This window comes from Corythoichthys intestinalis, chromosome 8 (genome assembly GCF_030265065.1).
Source record: "Corythoichthys intestinalis isolate RoL2023-P3 chromosome 8, ASM3026506v1, whole genome shotgun sequence".
Classification (NCBI taxonomy): Eukaryota; Metazoa; Chordata; class Actinopteri; order Syngnathiformes; family Syngnathidae; genus Corythoichthys; species Corythoichthys intestinalis.
Genome location: NC_080402.1, coordinates 54,613,135 through 54,632,969, shown reverse-complemented (window position 1 = coordinate 54,632,969; position 19,835 = coordinate 54,613,135). Strand labels below are relative to the sequence as shown.

The 19,835-nt window shown below is 39.7% G+C and overlaps 1 protein-coding gene across 10 annotated transcripts in view; it reads left to right on the top strand.

Moving 5' to 3' along the window:
- tenm3 (teneurin transmembrane protein 3) overlaps positions 1-19,835 on the top strand; it is a 451,194-nt gene that overhangs the window by 339,850 nt on the left and 91,509 nt on the right. For all 10 annotated transcript variants that reach the window (XM_057842847.1, XM_057842853.1, XM_057842852.1 and 7 more), the window contains 3 exons: positions 13,180-13,311; positions 13,379-13,514; positions 17,446-17,589. In XM_057842847.1, coding sequence (XP_057698830.1) covers positions 13,180-13,311; positions 13,379-13,514; positions 17,446-17,589 — 412 coding nt within the window. The remainder of the gene's footprint in view (positions 1-13,179; positions 13,312-13,378; positions 13,515-17,445; positions 17,590-19,835) is intronic.

Here is a 19,835-nt window from a genome sequence, read left to right as displayed (position 1 = left end):
TGGCGCCACCTTATCACCACAAAGAGCTTTTTACTTTAAAAATTCTTGTGAATAAATGCTAACCCTATGCAAAAATGTCTCGACTCCTGGTAAAAAGTAAAAACAACAACAACAAAAAAACGGATTTATTTTACGTAAATATTGCAAATTATGACGCCAATGCCATAGTGATTGATTTCTCCCGTTGATTTTTTTCACAACGTTTCAAAATGCATGCATGGTACAAAAAATATAATAATTACCTTGAATCCTCGAACAAATCACTCCTGAGACAATCCTTCCTCTTTGTATGCGGTACAGCGTTCGTACTTTTTCAACCTAAAGTTTATGATACAATATAATCAAACCAAAATCCAAGTTTCTGTTAAAAAAAAAAAAAAAGGTGACTTTTTTTTTTGTTTTTCAGCTATCAGTATTTAAAATGAAAATTTGGACATCCCTGGTTGATAGACCATTCACCTCTGCTCTTGCTCATCAACTTCCATCTCCCCTTCACCTCTTCCTACACTCTGCTGCTGTACTTTGTCTGGACAGAAATTGGGATATATCACTGTAACTAGTAATTAGTAATGTAATAAGTCTTTCTCAACTGGTAGGTTGCGACCTAAAAGTGGTTTATGTTGTCTAGGTGGGTTACCTAGCTTACCTGTCTCGTTCCTTCTATGCTAATTTATCCTTGCTGCAAGTAAATAACCTTCTTATATCAATTTGCAAGAGAAATGCTGTTTGAGTGAAATAGAAATAAAAAATAAAAATAAAAAAAAGACATCTTGTTAGAGCTTACAGGGACTGCAGTAAAAAATAAAATGCTTGTAAAACAGCTGGAAATTATGATCAATACATATACAAAATTGATAGTTGTTAGAATTGTTTTAGCACAGATACAAAATTGTTAGAGTTGTGAGAATTGTTCGATAGGCAATTAATTGATACAGATTGATTCTACTCATTTTGGTCATATAAACAAATAGCAATAAATAGCATCAGTATTGATACAGTTTAAATACCGCATACAATATTAGACAAAGCGCTTGAGTGAGAGCCTCTCACTCAAATTGCATTTAATTGTCGTTGTATTCACAGCCAAGTAGCTGAAAGACGGCAGCTAATCTGCTACTTCAATATGCGACCAGAGTAGTTTACCGCAGTTAGCTGCCTCATATGTAAAGAGTAAAGTTGAACTATTTAAATTCATAGGAATAGGCCACCAAAAAATATCAACCCAGAGGTAAAAATGAACAACATTGGTGGGCAGTTTATCTGGCACTAACCTGTAAAGCAGGTGAAAAGCTAGAATTTGCAACGTCGACTGTAGGATTTGCAATTTGGCACACGCACTGTATTATTGATGCTGCATTCATGTGTTGTTGGAGTAATTGAAACAGTGATTCTCTATTACATGGTGTGTAGAAAAAGTGCCAAACAATCACTCAGCTTGTGATGTATCGTGGGAGCATTAAAATAGGCTACTCTCCTTTGTAGCAAACATGTTTTTAATCCCACATTACGACTTTACAACACACCAGAACGATTTTCCAACTTGGAAACTCAGATCTCCCGACACACATGAACGCAGCAGACTGTATCTCCCGAAAGTGCTACGCGGAAGTATCAACTCATCTGTCTATCACAGCCAAAGTTACGTGCATAAATTACCATATTAAGGAGCCATGCGCAGATTGTGTTTTTGGAGTGCATAGAGTAATATAAATCACAATATTAAACAAGCACATTCTGTAAATTGTCCTATTATAAAACTTCAAAGTGTATATACATATATATATATATATCAGAGGTTGCGCTAGACATTTTCGTTGTCTGTCATTTTGACTGACAGGGTCATAAAAATCCAGTCATAATCTATTTTTACCAGTCACTTAAATTTTTAAAATGATAATGATGACATATTCAATAGTATTTAGTTTTCATTCATTTTTAATTAATATTGTAACGCTTGCTTGGCGGCGAAAAATTAGACACGGAAGTTGTATTTTTCTCCCTCTTTTTACTCTGCTTACCGCCAACACCAACAAAACAACTCCACTCCCAAAGAAAAAGAGGCAACGATATAGACCCCAATCACCAACGTCACACAATGATCTTAATTGTGGTTGTCAGCCCAAAATCTTCTAAATATATATTAAATGCATCTTACCAGATATAAAATGACTACTACATAGTCTGTGAATCGTTTGGTGCCCAGATTTCTTGTCGAATTACAGCAGTCCATCTCGCTCTCCTCTTCGAGTTTCTCAGAATACAGTAGAACTTCAAGTCTCTCCGTCTATCTTCTCTGTTACTGCAACCAACCGCCACACACTTCTTCGCCATTTTGATTATTAATGTTAACGAGCAGAAAAACACGCCGTAATAGGAGGCATGTACGTAGCGGTAATGTGTAAACACGACGAGCTGACGGACAATATGGCTGCTCCAGTCAGGGGGCGGAGTTGTGACGTCATGTGATTGGGGTCTATAGACAAGTTTCCTGAGCGAACTACGGGTGCCGCCATCTTGGAAAATGTCTGCTTCGCACTTCCGGTCCGGTCGAGTAGCAGTGTATTAGCAGTGTATTTATTGACGGCGATAAAACCCTCTCGATTGGATGGCTGTTCGTGTCACTTCGTTGATCATTCGTGGACAAAATTATTAACAACGGTCAGCCTGTGTTAACGTGAGGAATGGATTGATACTACGGCCATTAGTGACCAAATTTGTGGTGAAATTACAAGTTATATTACATTTGCCGACTGCAGGAGGGCTGACATGGATTGTTTTGTTACAAGGAAATGCTACAAGGTTATGTACATATGATGTAAACACAAATAGTATGTCATTCTTTTTTTATTGCAGGCATTGATCGCAATAAAACATTTAGACATGATTCAATTTCTTGTTTTATTTAAAACGATTGGTGCACTCCAAAACAGGTCAATAAATCACATTTATAAAAGTATTGCAAAAATAGCATACGAGAATGTGATATCAGACCGCAGAGCTCCGGAGCCTCGTGAACAAATAGCGACATCACGGAGGCCCTCGGCGGCATTTAGATGTGCTTTTTTCCCGTCCTCGGTAATTCCAGCTCCAATAGCATATATTTAAAGATGCTACCGTTCACAAGTTCGTAGTTGGATCACGGCGATCTCGGCGAACCACCGTCTGTCACAATTCCTGCCTCTCTCGGCCTCTCCCAGGAGTCGAGCTGTCATCATCATTGGGGAACGCAAACGATATATGTTCGATATATGTCCATCAACGTACAAGTCAAGTTGTCTTCTCTTTTATAACAGCATTTCCCAGCTGTAAACAAACGAATAAAAACTTTTAACACTTGGATTTATGCGGTGCATTCAAACACGATTAGCAACAGGCGGCTAGCAGCAGTAGCAGAAGCTAGTTGTTGTAAAAACGATAAAACTTCGTAATTACAATCATCATCGTAATATCAATAGCAAAGGCAACAAGTCGTTTCATGCGCCAGATTTTAGGTTTCGTATTTTTAGAGCACATTACCTTCCAGAACAGCGGGGGCATGACTGCAGGAGCTGTCAGTTTTATACATCTCCTTCCCTCCCACCTGTATGACGAGTACGAGCACCCATCGTTTGGAAATCGACATGGTACGAAGCATGGAGGCCTTGGCTTGGTTCTCCACCCGCCTACATCAAAATAACATTCCCGGGATCTTGTATAAAGACCTTCCAACTTCGATTCCACCGCCATTGACTTCAACGGTAAACAGGCGGAAACTGAAGGGGAAGGAAGACATAAGGAAGTAAATCGGAAGTACCTCGGAAACTTGTCTATACACAGGCGACAATCTAGTCCACCAATTGGATGACGCGCTGGCACACCGGGTGCACCAATAAGAACCTCGCGTTGATGTGTCAATCACGGTGCTGCCGCCAGACCACGGTGACGCTACAATATTCTGACAGAATAGCCAACGACGTCATGCATTAAGAGAGACAATAGCTAATTAATATGCCACCCTGTGGTCTGGGGTGTGAATTGCAACCTGTCAAAACGACGGACGGACTTCAGTTGTTTCCGTCACCGTTTTAAAAAACCGGTCAACGACGGAAAATATTCGGTTAACGCGAAACCTGATATATATATATATATATATATATATATATATATATATATATATATATATATATATATATATATATATATATATATATATATATATATACATATATATTTATTTATTTAGGGGTGCCAAACGATTAAAAATTTTAATCGAGTTAATTACAGCTTAAAAATTAATTAATCGTAATTAATCGCAACTAATCGCAATTCAAACCATCTATGAAATATGCCATATTTTTCTGTAAATTATTGTTGGAATGGAAAGGTAAGACACAAGATGGATATATACATTCAACATACGGTGCATAAGTACTGTATTTGTCTATTATAATAATAAATCAACAAGATGGCATTACCATTATTAACATTCTGTTAAAGCGATCCATGGATAGAAAGATTTGTAGTTCTTAAAAGATAAATGTTATTACAAGTTATAGAAATTTTATATTAAAACCCCTCTTAAAGTTGTCGTTTTATTAAGATTTGTAAAATGTTCAATCAAAAAATAAACTAGTAGCCTGCCATTGTTGATTTCAATAATTACTTACACAATGCTCATGGGTGCTGAAGCTTATAAAATCAGTCGCACCCAAGCGCCAGCAGAGGGTGACAAAACTCCGAAAAACACAACAAGTACACATTGCACTGTGCTGTCATTTTAATCTGTTTGAGCGGGGCATTTGTGCGTTTATTGCGTCACATATTTTAACGTGATTAATTTAAAAAATGAATTACCGCCCGTTAACGCGATAATTTTGACAGCCCTAATATATATATATATATATACATATAGTGCCTTGCAAAAGTATTCGGCCCTGTTAGGTCTAAACTCACTTTTGTAATTAATTAAAGACCCAGAAAGGGACGGGAGAAGGATCAGACCAGGAACGCAGACATGTTTTTACTGACGGCCGTCAGGGAGAGAGCTTGTCTCGCAATGTCAGTAATTCTGTCTCACTCTCTTCCTGGGGCTCGCTGCTTTTATTGAGGACTTGTTGATGAGCAGAGTACAGTTACAACACTGTTGTCCAACGTGGCTGGTTCGGTCAGGCAAATTCCTTATTCTAGTCAGTGATTGAACAGTCACACTTCCTGATTAAACCTTCCTGATTGAATTACCTGAGCAGGCAAGTTATCTTTGTTTTGACCGCACATTTGCAATCAAAGTACTGTAGCTTGATGGAAAAGTACTGAGACGTTGTGTGATGAATCAACATGTGTGTGCATCTACTTATCAGTAGGTTGTGATCAATCACCGGTGAGCACATGATCATAGCTAAAACTGTATTCTTCATAATAGCTTGGGAGTGCGCGTATAATAGCTGTAGGTGAGCAATATATTTGGCACCCAAAAACAAGCTTATCTTACAGTTATAGCTATTAGTTTTAAACACACATTATTAACCTTAGCGTGCAAAAGCATTAAAGCACATCTTACAGGCCCCCTTGAATCTTGCAACCTTTCGCCACATTTCAGGCTTCAAACATAAAGATATGAAATTTAATTTTTTTGTCAAGAATCAACAACAAGTGGGACACAATCGTGAAGTGGAACAACATTTATTGGATAATTTAAACTTTTTTAACAAATAAAAAACTGAAAAGTGGGGCGTGCAATATTATTCGGCCCCTTTACTTTCAGTGCAGCAAACTCACTCCAGAAGTTCAGTGAAGATCTCTGAATGATCCAATGTTGTCCTAAATGACCGATGATGATAAATAGAATCCACCTGTGTGTAATCAAGTCTCCGTATAAATGCACCTGCTCTGTGATAGTCTCAGGGTTCTGTTTAAAGTGCAGAGAGCATTATGAAAACCAAGGAACACACCAGGCAGGTCCGAGATACTGTTGTGGAGAAGTTTAAAGCCGGATTTGGATACAAAAAGATTTCCCAAGCTTTAAACATCTCAAGGAGCACTGTGCAAGCCATCATATTGAAATGGAAGGAGCATCAGACCACTGCAAATCTACCAAGACCCGGCCGTCCTTCCAAACTTTCTTCTCAAACAAGGAGAAAACTGATCAGAGATGCAGCTAAGAGGCCCATGATCACTCTGAATGAACTGCAGAGATCTACAGCTGAGGTGGGAGAGTCTGTCCATAGGACAACAATCAGTCGTACACTGCACAAATCTGGCCTTTATGGAAGAGTGGCAAGAAGAAAGCCATTTCTCAAAGATATCCATAAAAAAGACTCGTTTAAAGTTTGCCACAAGCCACCTGGGAGACACACCAAACATGTGGAAGAAGGTGTTTTGGTCAGATGAAACCAAAATTGAACTTTTCGGCCACAATGCAAAACGATATGTTTGGCGTAAAAGCAACACAGCTCATCACCCTGAACACACCATCCCCACTGTCAAACATGTGGGTGGCAGCATCATGGTTTGGGCCTGCTTTTCTTCAGCAGGGACAGGGAAGATGGTTAAAATTGACGGGAAGATGGATGCAGCCAAATACAGGAACATTCTGGAAGAAAACCTGTTGGTATCTGCACAAGACCTGAGACTGGGACGGAGATTTATCTTCCAACAGGACAATGATCCAAAACATAAAGCCAAATCTACAATGGAATGGTTCAAAAATAAACGTATCCAGGTGTTAGAATGGCCAAGTCAAAGTCCAGACCTGAATCCAATCGAGAATCTGTGGAAAGAGCTGAAGACTGCTGTTCACAAACACTCTCCATCCAACCTCTCTGAGCTCGAGCTGTTTTGCAAGGAAGAATAGGGCAAGAATGTCAGTCTCTCGATGTGCAAAACTGATAGAAACATACCCCAAGCGACTTGCAGCTGTAATTGGAGCAAAAGGTGGCGCTACAAAGTATGAACGCAAGGGGGCCGAATAATATTGCACGCCCCACTTTTCAGTTTTTTATTTGTTAAAAAAGTTTAAATTATCCAATAAATGTTGTTCCACTTCATGATTGTGTCCCACTTGTTGTTGATTCTTGACAAAAAAATTAAATTTCATATCTTTATGTTTGAAGCCTGAAATGTGGCAAAAGGTTGCAAGATTCAAGGGGGCCGAATACTTTTGCAAGGCACTGTATATGTGTATATATATATATATATATATATATATATATATATATATATATATATATATATATATATATATATATATATATATATATATATATATATATATATACGGGGGTGCACATAAGTGGTCCGCATGCGCGCATGCGTACTGGACGTAGACAAACGCGCTGGCCCTCAACGGCTTCCATACGCTTTTGTGTACCGATGGCTGACCGCTGTATTTGCGGCGGACACGAGAAAATCACTTCTCAAAATGTCAAAGAGGCAGGCCCCACTGAGTAATTATTTCCGTGTTCCCCCACCCCGTCAAAAGACAGACAGACGACAGAGACCTCACCGGAGCGACCGAAAAAAAGGACTTGCTGAAAAGTGGCTGCAGGAGGTACCATGGCTAGAAGCAAATGATGCTCGCATGGAAATGTGCTACAAAATTTGCCGTGAGAATCCCAATGTCGCTGATAAGAGCAACGCATTTTATGTAGGGTCAAAGAATTTCAGCCATCCAAACTTTGAAAGCACGAAAAAAAACAGAGAGCATGTGGCAATGAAGCAAACTATCGATGTCAGACAGGACCCCACTCGCCCTATGGACAAGTGGCGGAATAAACTTAATGAAGAGCAGCGCCATGCACTGACAAACGTGTTTTTGCTGGCATTTCACAAGGCTAAACATGCACGTTCAATGAGCTCTTATGAGGAGGACATCCCACTTTTACAAAGGCTTGAAGTTAATATGGGAGCCGCATAATGCCCTTTATTTTGAATTAGTGCTTTTATGTTTATTTCTTTACATTTCACTTCAAAGTAATGGCAATTTTGTTTTGCCAGTTGATAATCAAGCATTAACTGTTCATATAATTAATTAAAGGTAATTGGCTCTAAGTAAAGCTTGTCATAATTTTATCGCATCAGGCGGGTCGGCTCTTAAGCTCAATGAGGACCAAGTCACATCTCCAGGTCCTCCTCCGAGAACCTGGGCAAAAAAAAATTGTGCACCCCTGTACATATATATATATATATATATATATATATATATATATATATATATATATATATATATATATATATATATATATATATATATATATATATATATATATATATATATATATATATATATGTGTGTGTGTGTGTATGTATGTATGTATGTTTTTTTTTTTTTTTTTTGTGTTGTTTTTTTTTTTACCGGTGAAATTTATTATGCCTGGCGACGCCCATGCTCGGGAACAATACCAAATCACTGAAAAATGGTGCTCCTCTGCTTGCTCCCATGACATCAGCAGCAAATCGGCTGAAGTCAGAGTGGATGCCGCAAAAAATATCTTAATTTTTGTCAAAATATACTGTCGACCAGTATTTCCTACCCCTATCATCACAAACTGGTATGTAAGACCGGTCGTGCTCCTATGAAAGACTGCCTCCTCCCTCCCTTGACCAGCAGTATTAGTTGGCATACCATTCAAACAAATCAACAGAGGATGCCTTAGCCATCACACTCCACTCAGCACTCAGCCACCATACCATAATCCCGGACAACCTGATCCCCAAACTGTCCAATTTGGGCATCCCAACTCCCACTTTAGCCTGGATTAAGGACTTTTAAACCAACCGGCCACAGCGTGTTAAACTTGGTCCCCACCTTTCATCCACCCACAATTTCAGCGTCTGTTCTCCTCGGGGCTGCGTGCTGAGTTCACTCATCTGCACTCTCTACACATCTGACTGCATTCCGCCAACCAGAAAAACATCATTGTGGAGTTTGCTAATGATCCACCACTTGCGGAGCTGATAACGGGAGAACGAGGCATCCTACCGGGATGATGTCCTCCGTCTGAAAGGGTGGTGATTAGCGAGTAATTTGACATTGAACACTGTGAACACCAAAGAACTCATCCTGGACTAAAGAAAGAACATAGCTGCCCTTAGCATCTCTGTTCATCAACAGTGAATGTGCAGAGAAGGTGGAGTCCTTCATAAATCTTGGCATCCGCATCGCAGCAAACCTCTCACGGGGGCTACACTTCCTGAGCATTCCCAAGAGGGAGAACCTGAATATCCAACTGCCGGTGACCTTCTACCACTCCAGTAAAGACAGTCTGCTGACTTGTGAAGGAGGACCTTTTCTCGTAGGCACCATCTAACTGTTTGCAATACTCTAACACACTTAATATAATCAATCAGGGAATAGTATTGTTTCTCATATTTACTATTTGACTGTTTGTATTACTCTAAAACCCCTAATATAAAATAAATAGCACTTATACAATAGTTTAAGGAAAACAAGCAGAATATAGGGCAGCATAAGAGATAAACAATGCCTTCTTATCACGGAATCCCAGCGCATGCGTCATGCAACTGATGCACCAACTCTCGCAATCAGTTCTCCCGGACAGTCCAGAACAAATAATGGGACGCCCTGTCCCGACACAAGGAAAACCAACACCCAATATCCAACTGATAATACGACTGACAAGACTCCAAGAGCCCCTTTGACGCTGAAGTGGCAAAATCCACAACCCTCTTTGCCCGGACCACAGCAACTCCCAAATCCTCCTGTCCAATCCACAAACAGACAATAATCCCAAACACACCCTTCCTCCTACCCATGGCCCGCCCTGCGAGAGCCTTCAAAAGACTGAATGGTTAACTAAGCGTTGTCTTTTTTCTCGGGAACCTTTTGTTGACTTCTGATTTGGTGACCTTATAGCAAGTTTTCCTCCTCGCCTGAGTGTTTCTGTTCCGCCTTGCCGTTTTGATTGCTGTCGACCCGAATAAATTGTCAACTTGTTATCGGTGAGCCTTCTTTAAACCTGTCAAAATGGAGTTAGTACAAAGGGTTACGACTAAGGTGAACGCACGGAGTTTGGCCTTCTGGCCGGATTCCTGGATCTTGCTGGCCCGGGCCATTGAAGCTGTGCCACCGCGGGTCTGGCGGTTCGGCTGGCACGATTCCGGCGGTCTGGCTAGAAGGTCAGATTCCTTCACTTGCTATCACAGTGTGGAATTCCAGCTGCACTTAGGGAGAGTGACAGAGTCTGCGATAATTGGGTCGCCCCCTGCCCTTTCTCCTGGACATTCTATTCTTTCTACTACGGATGTCCTGATTGCATTTTTTCGCACCCGAGTCGGAGTCACCCGATTTTGAAAATCTGTCGATTCTGAGTCCCGATCCGATACCGAAAAAAAGTCGTTGGTTTTTTTGTTGTTGTTTTTTTTTGGGGGTTTTTTTTGGATTCGATCAAAAGTTCCAAACATGTTACTGTCCCACCGTGCCACCTTCATAGTGTGAATTATTTTCAAACAAGAATAACAAAATGCTTGTCTTTATTAAATGCTTCATTAGCCCCTCTCAGACTTATATCCCAGTAAATTCCTGTGGCAATGACACGTGTCATAGCTTTCAGACATGAGAGATGTCCTGCGAATTATTCGTGTTAGACACTTTCAAAATTGTCCCATGTAGGCGACTCGGCACTCTCTGTGCGGGGAGGGCGGGATTTTATAATCCGAACAGTACGTAATTTTTGGTCGGCATCGGCAACAAAATAAACCACATATTTCCAAAGATGACTGACTTTTTCTTGGCTCTAAGACCCAGTAGAAATTTAGTTTTGTCATGTGACCAGTTTCAATTTGCTATTTCCAGTTTGCAATGTTGATAATTGCGATGTTTACTTTTTTTTTTTTTTTTTTTTTTTACTTTTTTTTAACTTTTGTTTACTTTTTAAACTTTGTATCTTACTAAGAAGAAAGATGAAATGATGATCAGCCTGCCATTATATTTATGTCATTAGCCTTCGCGTTGTGGAATTAAACGGCTGTTTTAACACATGCCGCATCCCATGTAAATCCCGGACATTATACGAGGAAACGACCCGGTTAATGTCCGTATAACCTTCATGTCAGTCGACCCGGGAAATTTGCTTTCAGACATTAGGACGACAAGGGATTTAAATGGAGTTCAGCATATGTCTGAAAGGGTCTATGGAGTCAGTCCACTCAAATCCACTTACACTTTGATGCCTACACTGCTGAGAACAGTCTCACACTTACACAATGAGTTGCCACAGCACACTTATGACTGGATTGCAAGTTTAACGATGATTGACATATTTGTGCCTTTGATCGTAGTGCTTGCAAGCTTCTCTGGCAAGATCAAAGCTACAAACCTGTCAATCATCGTTAACTTTAAGTACCAAATTCAAACTGCACTGGATGGTGTGACCGTATTGCTTAGCAAGGAGGGAGGATGTGGCTCTGTATGAGCATGAAGCAGACTTATTTTTCTTAATTAAAAACCCTATGATGCCGATCCTCTGAAAAATGGCGCGATCGGCCCGATTTCCGATCGCGTGATCTGGTCTGAACATCCCTGCTTTGTACAACTCCCACTGCCTCAGTGGACCTAAAAACATTGTCAAGGTCACATTTCACCTCCTTGTTTCTTCCCCTAATGCTTCGAGCTATCCCACCACTGATATAACGATATGTTTGTTGCGTATTACTGCGTTTTATATGGCTGCCAACTGCTCACCCCATTTAGGTTCAGCACAAGGTCACATTCAGACCTCATGCTGATGTTGTCACTCACACGCAGTGAAACCCACTCACGCAGTGGAATAAAACATATGCACACAGAGCACTCACATTTTCCTTACCTCCCATCTTTAAGAGCGTCATGAGAAAATGATACAAGTCAATTGAGTAAAATGAAAATGTAGCACATTTAAAACTAATGGATATTAAAGTCACCGGGAACAGTGAGAGGTTAAGGTCAGTTTGCTGTGTGTGTCATGATCTAAATCAAAGCAGCCCTCCTGCTTGTCCTTCACTCGCAGGTACCCCTGATAAAATATGTACTTGAACATGCCTTCAAAGATTTAGCACAGGTGAGGACTCTCCCCCCGCTGTTTAGGAGACATTACTTGAAAGGATGTTTCAAGTGCAGCCAGATTTTATTACGGACAGACTTGACCATGTTTTCAACCAAAATTTCACAAATCGTGGCTTAGATGTAAATCAATAGTAGATCATAAATATTGAGATTGTATCTTGAGTCTCCTATTTTGACTGCCTGACTCCAAACATTTTTTCCTTGTTTGGGTCACACCTCAGCTTGAGCCTATCCCATCTGACTTTGGTTAGGGTTGGCCGCTTGCCAATTGCACGATGCATCAAAGTGCAGTGACGCCATCATGATCACACTCATTATCAAGCTGAGCTAAAAACAGAGGTGGGTAGACTAGCCAAAGATTTTACTCAATAAGAGTAGCGTTTCTTTAAAATATTATGACTTCAAATTAAAGTAAAAGTAGTCATCCAAGAAATATACTCAAGTACAAGTAAAAATGTATTTGGTGAAAAGAATACTCAAGTAATGAGTAACACTTGTGAGTAAATGCTTAAGATGTTTGAGTTTTTTTTTTTTTTTTAATGGTATTTTTTTCTCAGCATAAAGTTATCCATATGAACTGTTATTATTATACTGTACTGTAAAATATTATATAAGCACATTAAGCCAAAGCAATACAAAAACATTGAATTCCGGCGAGAGAAAAAAAAAAAAAAAATCATTATTCGTCCATACAGCATGAGTGCCCTCTAGTGGAGAAAATATATTTCGAATTATGAAACCAAAAGGATCATATCTTCGGTTGTCCGTGGTCAATCGGTGCCAAATAAAACCTGGGAGAGAGATTAAAATCCGCACTTTCGAGTCATATTGATGGGGGTGCTCTATGTCAAATACTTACATTTTTATGGGGCTTTAAAGATGCCACGTGATTGAAAAGGCCGGTGTTGTCATAGAACGGAAAGCATGAGTCTGACTGGTATAATCGAGTCATGTTGCGACGTCTCATTGGTGAAACTAGTAGAGTCACTGTAAATGTAACAGAGTAAAAGTAACATGTTACTACCCACCTCTGAAAACAACATGCACTTTTTTTTTTTAAATGAACTCATAAAACTAATTATCTAATTAACTAATTATAGTTATCCCTTAAATTTATTCGTAGCACATGTTTTTGTTCACAGGTTTTACAAGAAGAAACCACAATACCTGGCAGTCATCTTAACTTGATTTACCTGAGTTCAAGAGCTGCAGGTTATAAACCCGTCCTCAAAGTCACCATGACACAGTCATCAATACCTTTTAACCTGATGAAGGTAAAATGGGAAATCTATTTGTGAAGATACGTTCCTGTGAACTTAAATGACCCATTGTAATCTTCAGGTTCACCTGATGGTAGCCGTGGTGGGACGTCTCTTCCAAAAATGGTTCCCCGCTCAGCCAAATCTTTCTTACACTTTCATTTGGGACAAGACGGATGCTTACGGCCAACGTGTTTATGGGTTATCAGAGGCAGTTGGTGAGTTTTTTGCTCATAGTTTTCATTCTCTACTACAGCCACAATTCAAATACTGTAGATAATATATACTAGCACCACTATTTCTATTGTATATTGTCATTAAACAGTGCTGCTCCTCATGATATTATTTGTACTTGTGTTGGTTTTACCTTTTCTGGATTTCACCACATATAACGAGTAGTTTACTCACAGGTGCCACCTTATCGTATTTTAGAGTTTTGTTTTGTTTTTGTTTTTTAAAACCAGTGCACTGCAATTGCTTTTCCACCGGGTATTTGACATGGTTGGATGTACAGTGCTGGCCAAAAGTATTGGCACCTCTGCAATTCTGTCAGAAATGCTCAATTTCTTCCAGAAAATGATAACAATTACAAATGCTTTGGTAATAATATCTTCATTTATTTTGCTTGCAATGACAAAACACAAAAGAGAATAATTTTTTTTATTTTTTATTTAATCTTTACCATTTTACACAAAACTCCAAGAATGTGCCGGACAAAAGTATTGGCACCCACAGCCTAATACTTGGTGGCGCAACCTTTAGACAAAATAACTGCAAACAACCGCTTCCGGTATCCATCAATGAGATTCTTATAATGCTCTGCTGGAATTTTAGACCATTCTTCATTAGCCAACTGCTCCAGGTCTCTGAGATTTGAAGGGTTCTGTTTCCAAACTGCCATTTTCAGATCTCTCCACAGGTGTTCTCTGGGATTCAGGTCTGGAATCATTTCTGGCCACTTTAGAAGTCTCCAGTGCTTTCTCCCAAACCATTTTCTAGTTCTTTTTGAAGTGTGTTTTGGGTCATTGTTCTGCTTGAAGACCCATGATCTCTGAGGGAGACCCAGCTTTCTCAAACTACATTATGCTGCAAAATTTGTTGTTGTCTTCAGACTTTATAATGCCATGCACACAGTCAAGCAGTCCAATGCCAGAGGCAGCAAAGCAACCCCAAAACATCCGGGAACCTCTGCACTGTTTGACTGTGGGGACCGTGTTCTTTTCTTTGAAGCCAAAACATTTTTGGCTTTCTCAGGTAAGTTTTGGCAAACTCCAGCCTGGCTTTTTATGTCTCTGGGTCAGAAGTTGGATCTTCCTGGGTATCCTACCATAGAGTCCCTTTTCATTCAGACCCCGACGGATAGTACGGGTTGACACTGTTGTACCCTCGGACTGCAGGACAGCTTGAACATGTTTGGATGTTAGTCAAGGTTCTTCATTCACCATCCGCAGAACCTTTCGTTAAAATCCCTCATCAATTTTTCCTCTCCGTCCACACTTATTGATGACACTGTGCACGGTAGACACAGGAACATTCAGGTCTTTGGAGATAGACTTGTGGCCTTGAGATTGTCCATGCTTCCTCATAATTTTGCTTCTCAAGTCCTAAAACAGTTCTCCTTTCTTATCTACCTTCTCAATGTGGTACACACAAGGACACAGAACACAGGTCAACTTTAATCCATTTTAACTGGCTGCAAGTGTGAGTTAGTTATTGCCACCAGCTGTTATGTGCCACAGGTAAGTAGCAGGTGTTGTTAATTACACAAATTAGAGAAGCATCACATAATTTTTAAAAGGGTGCCAATATTTTTGTCCGGACCATTTTTGGACTTTTGTGTAAAATTAACTTAATTTAATACGTTTTTTTATCTATTCTCTTTTGTGTGTTTTCATTGTAAGCAAAATAAATGAAGGTATTACTAGCAAAGCATTTTATAATTACAATCATTTTCTTGGAGAAATTGAGCATTATCTGACAGAATTGCAGGGGTGCCAATACTTTTGGCCAACAGTGTAGATATTAAAGGTCCCACTTTATCATATTTTAAAAGTTTGTATTATCATTGATGTACTTTGATCAGGTTTACAAAATATTTGAAGGATAAAATGTCCAGAATGTCCTTTTTCAAGCTAGTGTGCTGCAATTGCTTTTCCACCGGGTATTTGACATGGCTGTATGTACAGTGGGGCAAATAGGTATTTAGTCAACCACTAATTGTGCAAGTTCTCCCACTTGAAAATATTAGAGAGGCCTGTAATTGTCAGCATGGGTAAACCTCAACCATGAGACACAATGGGAACAAAACCCCAGAAAATCACATTGTTTGATTTTTAAAGAATTTATTTGCAAATCATGGTGGAAAATAAGTATTTGGTCTATATCAAAAGTTCATCTCAATACTTTGTTTTGTACCCTTTGTTGGCAATAACGGAGACCAAACGTTTTCTGTAACTCTTCACAAGCTTTTCACACACTGTTGCTGGTATTTTGGCCCATTCCTCCATGCAGATATCCTCTAGAGCAGTGATGTTTTGGGGCTGTCGTAGGGCAACACGGACTTTAAGCTCCCTCCTCACCCCATGGCGTCAAAATGATAACAAGTACGGTGAGCAAAAATCCCAGCTCCACACGGGGGAACCTAGTGAATGACCTACAGACAGCGGGGACCACAGTAACAAAGGCTACTATCAGTAACACAATGCACCGCCACGGACTCAAATCCTGCACTGCCAGACGTGTCCCCCTGCTGAGGAAAGTACACGTCCAGGCCCGTCTGTGGTTCGCTAGAGAGCATTTGGATGATCCAGAAGAGGACTGGGAGAATGTGTTATGGTCAGATGAAACCAAAACAGAGCTTTCTGGTAGAAACGCAGGTTCTCTTGTTTGGAGGAAAAAGAATACTGAATTGCACCATACCTACTGTAAAGCATGGGGGTGGAAACATCATGCTTTGGGGCAGTTTTTTCTGCAAAGGGACCAGGACGACTGATCTGTGTAAAGGAAAGAATGAATGGGGCCATGTATCGAGAGATTTTGAGTGAAAATCTCCTTCCGTCAGCAAGAGCATTGAAGATGAGATGTGGCTGGGTCTTTCAGCATGACAATGATCCCAAATACACAGCCAGGGCAACAAAGGAGTGGCTTTGTATGAAGCATTTCAAGGTCCTGGAGTGGCCTAGCTAGTCTCCAGGTCTCAACCCCATAGAAAATCTGCGGAGGGAGTTGAAAGTCCGGGTTGCCCAACAACAGCGCCAAAACATCACTGCTCTCGAGGAGATCTGCATGGAGGAATGGGCCAAAATACCAGCAACAGTGTGTGAAAAGCGTGTGAAGAGTTACAGAAAAAGTTTGGCCAGCGTTATTGCCAACAAAGGGTACATAACAAAGTATAGAGATGAACTTTTGGTATTGACCAAATACTTATTTTCCAGTATGATTTGCAAATAAATTCTTTAAAAATCAAACAATGTGATTTTCTGGGGGGGTTTCCACATTCTGTCTCTCATGGTTGAGGTTTACCCATGTTGACAATTACAGGCCTCTCATATTTTTTCAAGTGGGAGAACTTGCACAATTAATGGTTGACTAAGTACTTATTTGCCCCACTGTATTTGTTTGTTTGTTGGTTTTCACTAGTTCTGTTCAACTGCTTAGACAGAGAATGGTAAATTAATGTCGACGTATGCATGCAATCTTTACGTATTCAATATTTATTTTTCACATTTTTTCCTCTTCTTGAATAACTCAGTCCTTTGTATATTTCAATTGCTGTTTCCTTTTTCTCCACACAGTTGAAATGGCAGGAAAAAAGCTGTCAGCTTTATGATCTTTCTGTATATATGTCAGACCCTTGACATTACATTGTTATAGAGACGGCAGACAGCTCTGACCAAAGGTCTCATTAAACCATGTTTGTGTGTGTGTGCGTATAGCAACGGAGCACACAATGAATTCCCTTAGTAAACCAACAACGGGAGTCCGTAGATTCTATAAACCCAGACAGATGGAGGTTAACACTTCTCTTTTCTATTTTTTAATTTAGTGGTGTTTGTATTGCTTTGACTTACTGAAACACTGAATTTACAGAATTTACTTTGACGAGGATAATGATCTATGAAACAGCTGAGTATTTTTTTTGTCTTTTAGTATCGGTGGGGTTTGAATATGAGTCCTGCCTAGACCTGATCCTATGGGAGAAGAGAACAGCCATTTTACAAGGAGACGAGATGGACGCTTCTAACATTGGAGGATGGACTCTCGATAAACATCACATTCTGGATATACAAAATGGTACAATCAATATTGAACACGAATCATCAAATACATACATTTGCATCTTGTACTTAAATTTACATGCATTTCGGACAGCGGTAGTTCAATCATCTAAAAGATAAAATCGTCTAAAACAAGCATATAAAAGAAGACTATCACGCACACACATATACTGTTTATATATAAAGTGAAGAAAATAAGAATTTGAATACACTGCTATTTTGCAAGTTCTCCCCGCTTAGAAATCATAGAGGAGTCTGACATTTTCATCGTAGGTTTTGTCCACTGTGAGAGAGATAATTAAAAAGAAAAATCCAGAAATCACAATGCATGATTTTTTTTAACAGTTTATTTGTTTGATACAGGTACAAATAAGTATTTGATCACCTGTCTATCAGCCAGAATTCTGACCCGGAAAGACCTGTCAGTCCGCCTGTCAAGTTCAAATATGAATCCTTAGATAAATATTTATAATATTACCCAAAATAAGGAGAGAAGGCACTCAATTTAGTTGAAAATCTTGCAAAGAGAAGGAGGGAAAACTGTACAGCTTCCGCAATTGTTCTTTAAAAAAAAAAAAAATCCTTCACCTCTTTTTTTATTTGGGATGGCCCTAGCAACGAGAGAGGTGTCAACCTTAAAAGGAGAGGTGTCAACCTTAAAAGGATGGCGAGCAAAGCGGGCGACACCTCTTTGAATTTGTTTGGCTATTTGTATGCATGTAGGTGGGATTAATACATGTGTGTCAGTTCCAGCAAAGCAAAACTGTCTCTGTTGTTGTCTCTGCCCTTGGGAAGGCAAGAGTCTTCAAGGCTTCTTCAAGAAAAACATTCGTTCTTTGTGAGCACAATGTGCAAAAGCATTTGTTCATCGCGAGCAGCAATAAGCATTTCTTCATTGCGAGCAGCTATTGATTAGAGTTATTATATATGAACATCTTAATAATTATCTCATCAAATACATTTCATGAAGCAGTAGCATTTGGCAAGTAATAAAATGCAATGATATGATTTCTTAAATGTCCCAGAGAGTTTAGTTTCTCTATGTCTGTGACTTGTCCTTGAAGTTGACCTGTGAAACCTGGGCCAATTTAAACCGGTCAGAATCACAAGGCAGTTCTATCAAGAGCTAAACATGTATATAGTTATCAATCACAAAAATGTCTCTTTACTGCAATCAGTCATGGAACATTCCATTATAGCAATCACTACTTTATTATGAGTCTTTATTGGTAAAAGCAAATATTTAATAACCATTTAATGATTATCTTATCACCGCCTACTAAAAGTTCACTTCCACTCCATGTATTATCCTGAATCAGATGCACTTGTTTGAGGTCGATGGCAGCATAAAGACACCTGTCCACCTCATGCAATCTATAAGATTCAAACTTATACCATAGTCAAGACCAAAGAGCTGTCCAAAGAAACCAGAGACAGCATTGTTCACCTCCACAATGCTGTAAAGGGCTATGGAGCAATTGCCAAGTAACTTGGTGAAAAAGGTCCTCTGTTGGAGCAATCATTACAAAAACGAAGAAGCTAAACATGACGTTCAATTGCAATTTGAGTGGAGCCACATGTAAGATATATCACCTTGTGGGGTCTCAATGATGCTAAGAAAGGTGAGGAATCAGCCCAGAACTACACAGCAGGAGTTGGTCAAAGACCTGAAAAGAGCTGGGACCACCATTTCCAAGGTTACTCTTGGTAATACACTAAAATGTCATGGTTTGAAATCATGCATGGCATGGAAGGTTCCCCTGCTTAAACCAGCACTTGTCAAGGCCCTTCTTAAGTTTGCCTATGACCATTTGGGTGATGCAGAGGAGTCATAGGAGCATGTTTTGTGGTCAGATGAGAGTAGAATCCAACGTTTTGGTCATATACAGTATTACTAACAATGTTTGGAGGAAGAAGAATGATGAGTACCATCCCAAGAACACCATCCCTACTGTGAAGCATGGGGGTGGTGGCATCATGCTTTGTTGTTTTTTTTTTTGTTTTTTTTTCTGTGCGTGGGACAGGACGAACGCACTGTATTAAAGAGAAGATGACTGGGGCCCTGTATTTTGAGATTTTGGGGAACAACCTCCTCCCTTCAGTCAGAACATTGAAGATGGGTCGTGCCTGGGTCTTCCAATATGACAATGACCCAAAGCACACAGCTAGGAAAACCAAGAAGTGGCTCCATAAAAAGCATAAAGAGGTTCTAGCATGGTCTAGCCCATGGGTCCCCAACCTTTTTTGCACCACGGACCGGTG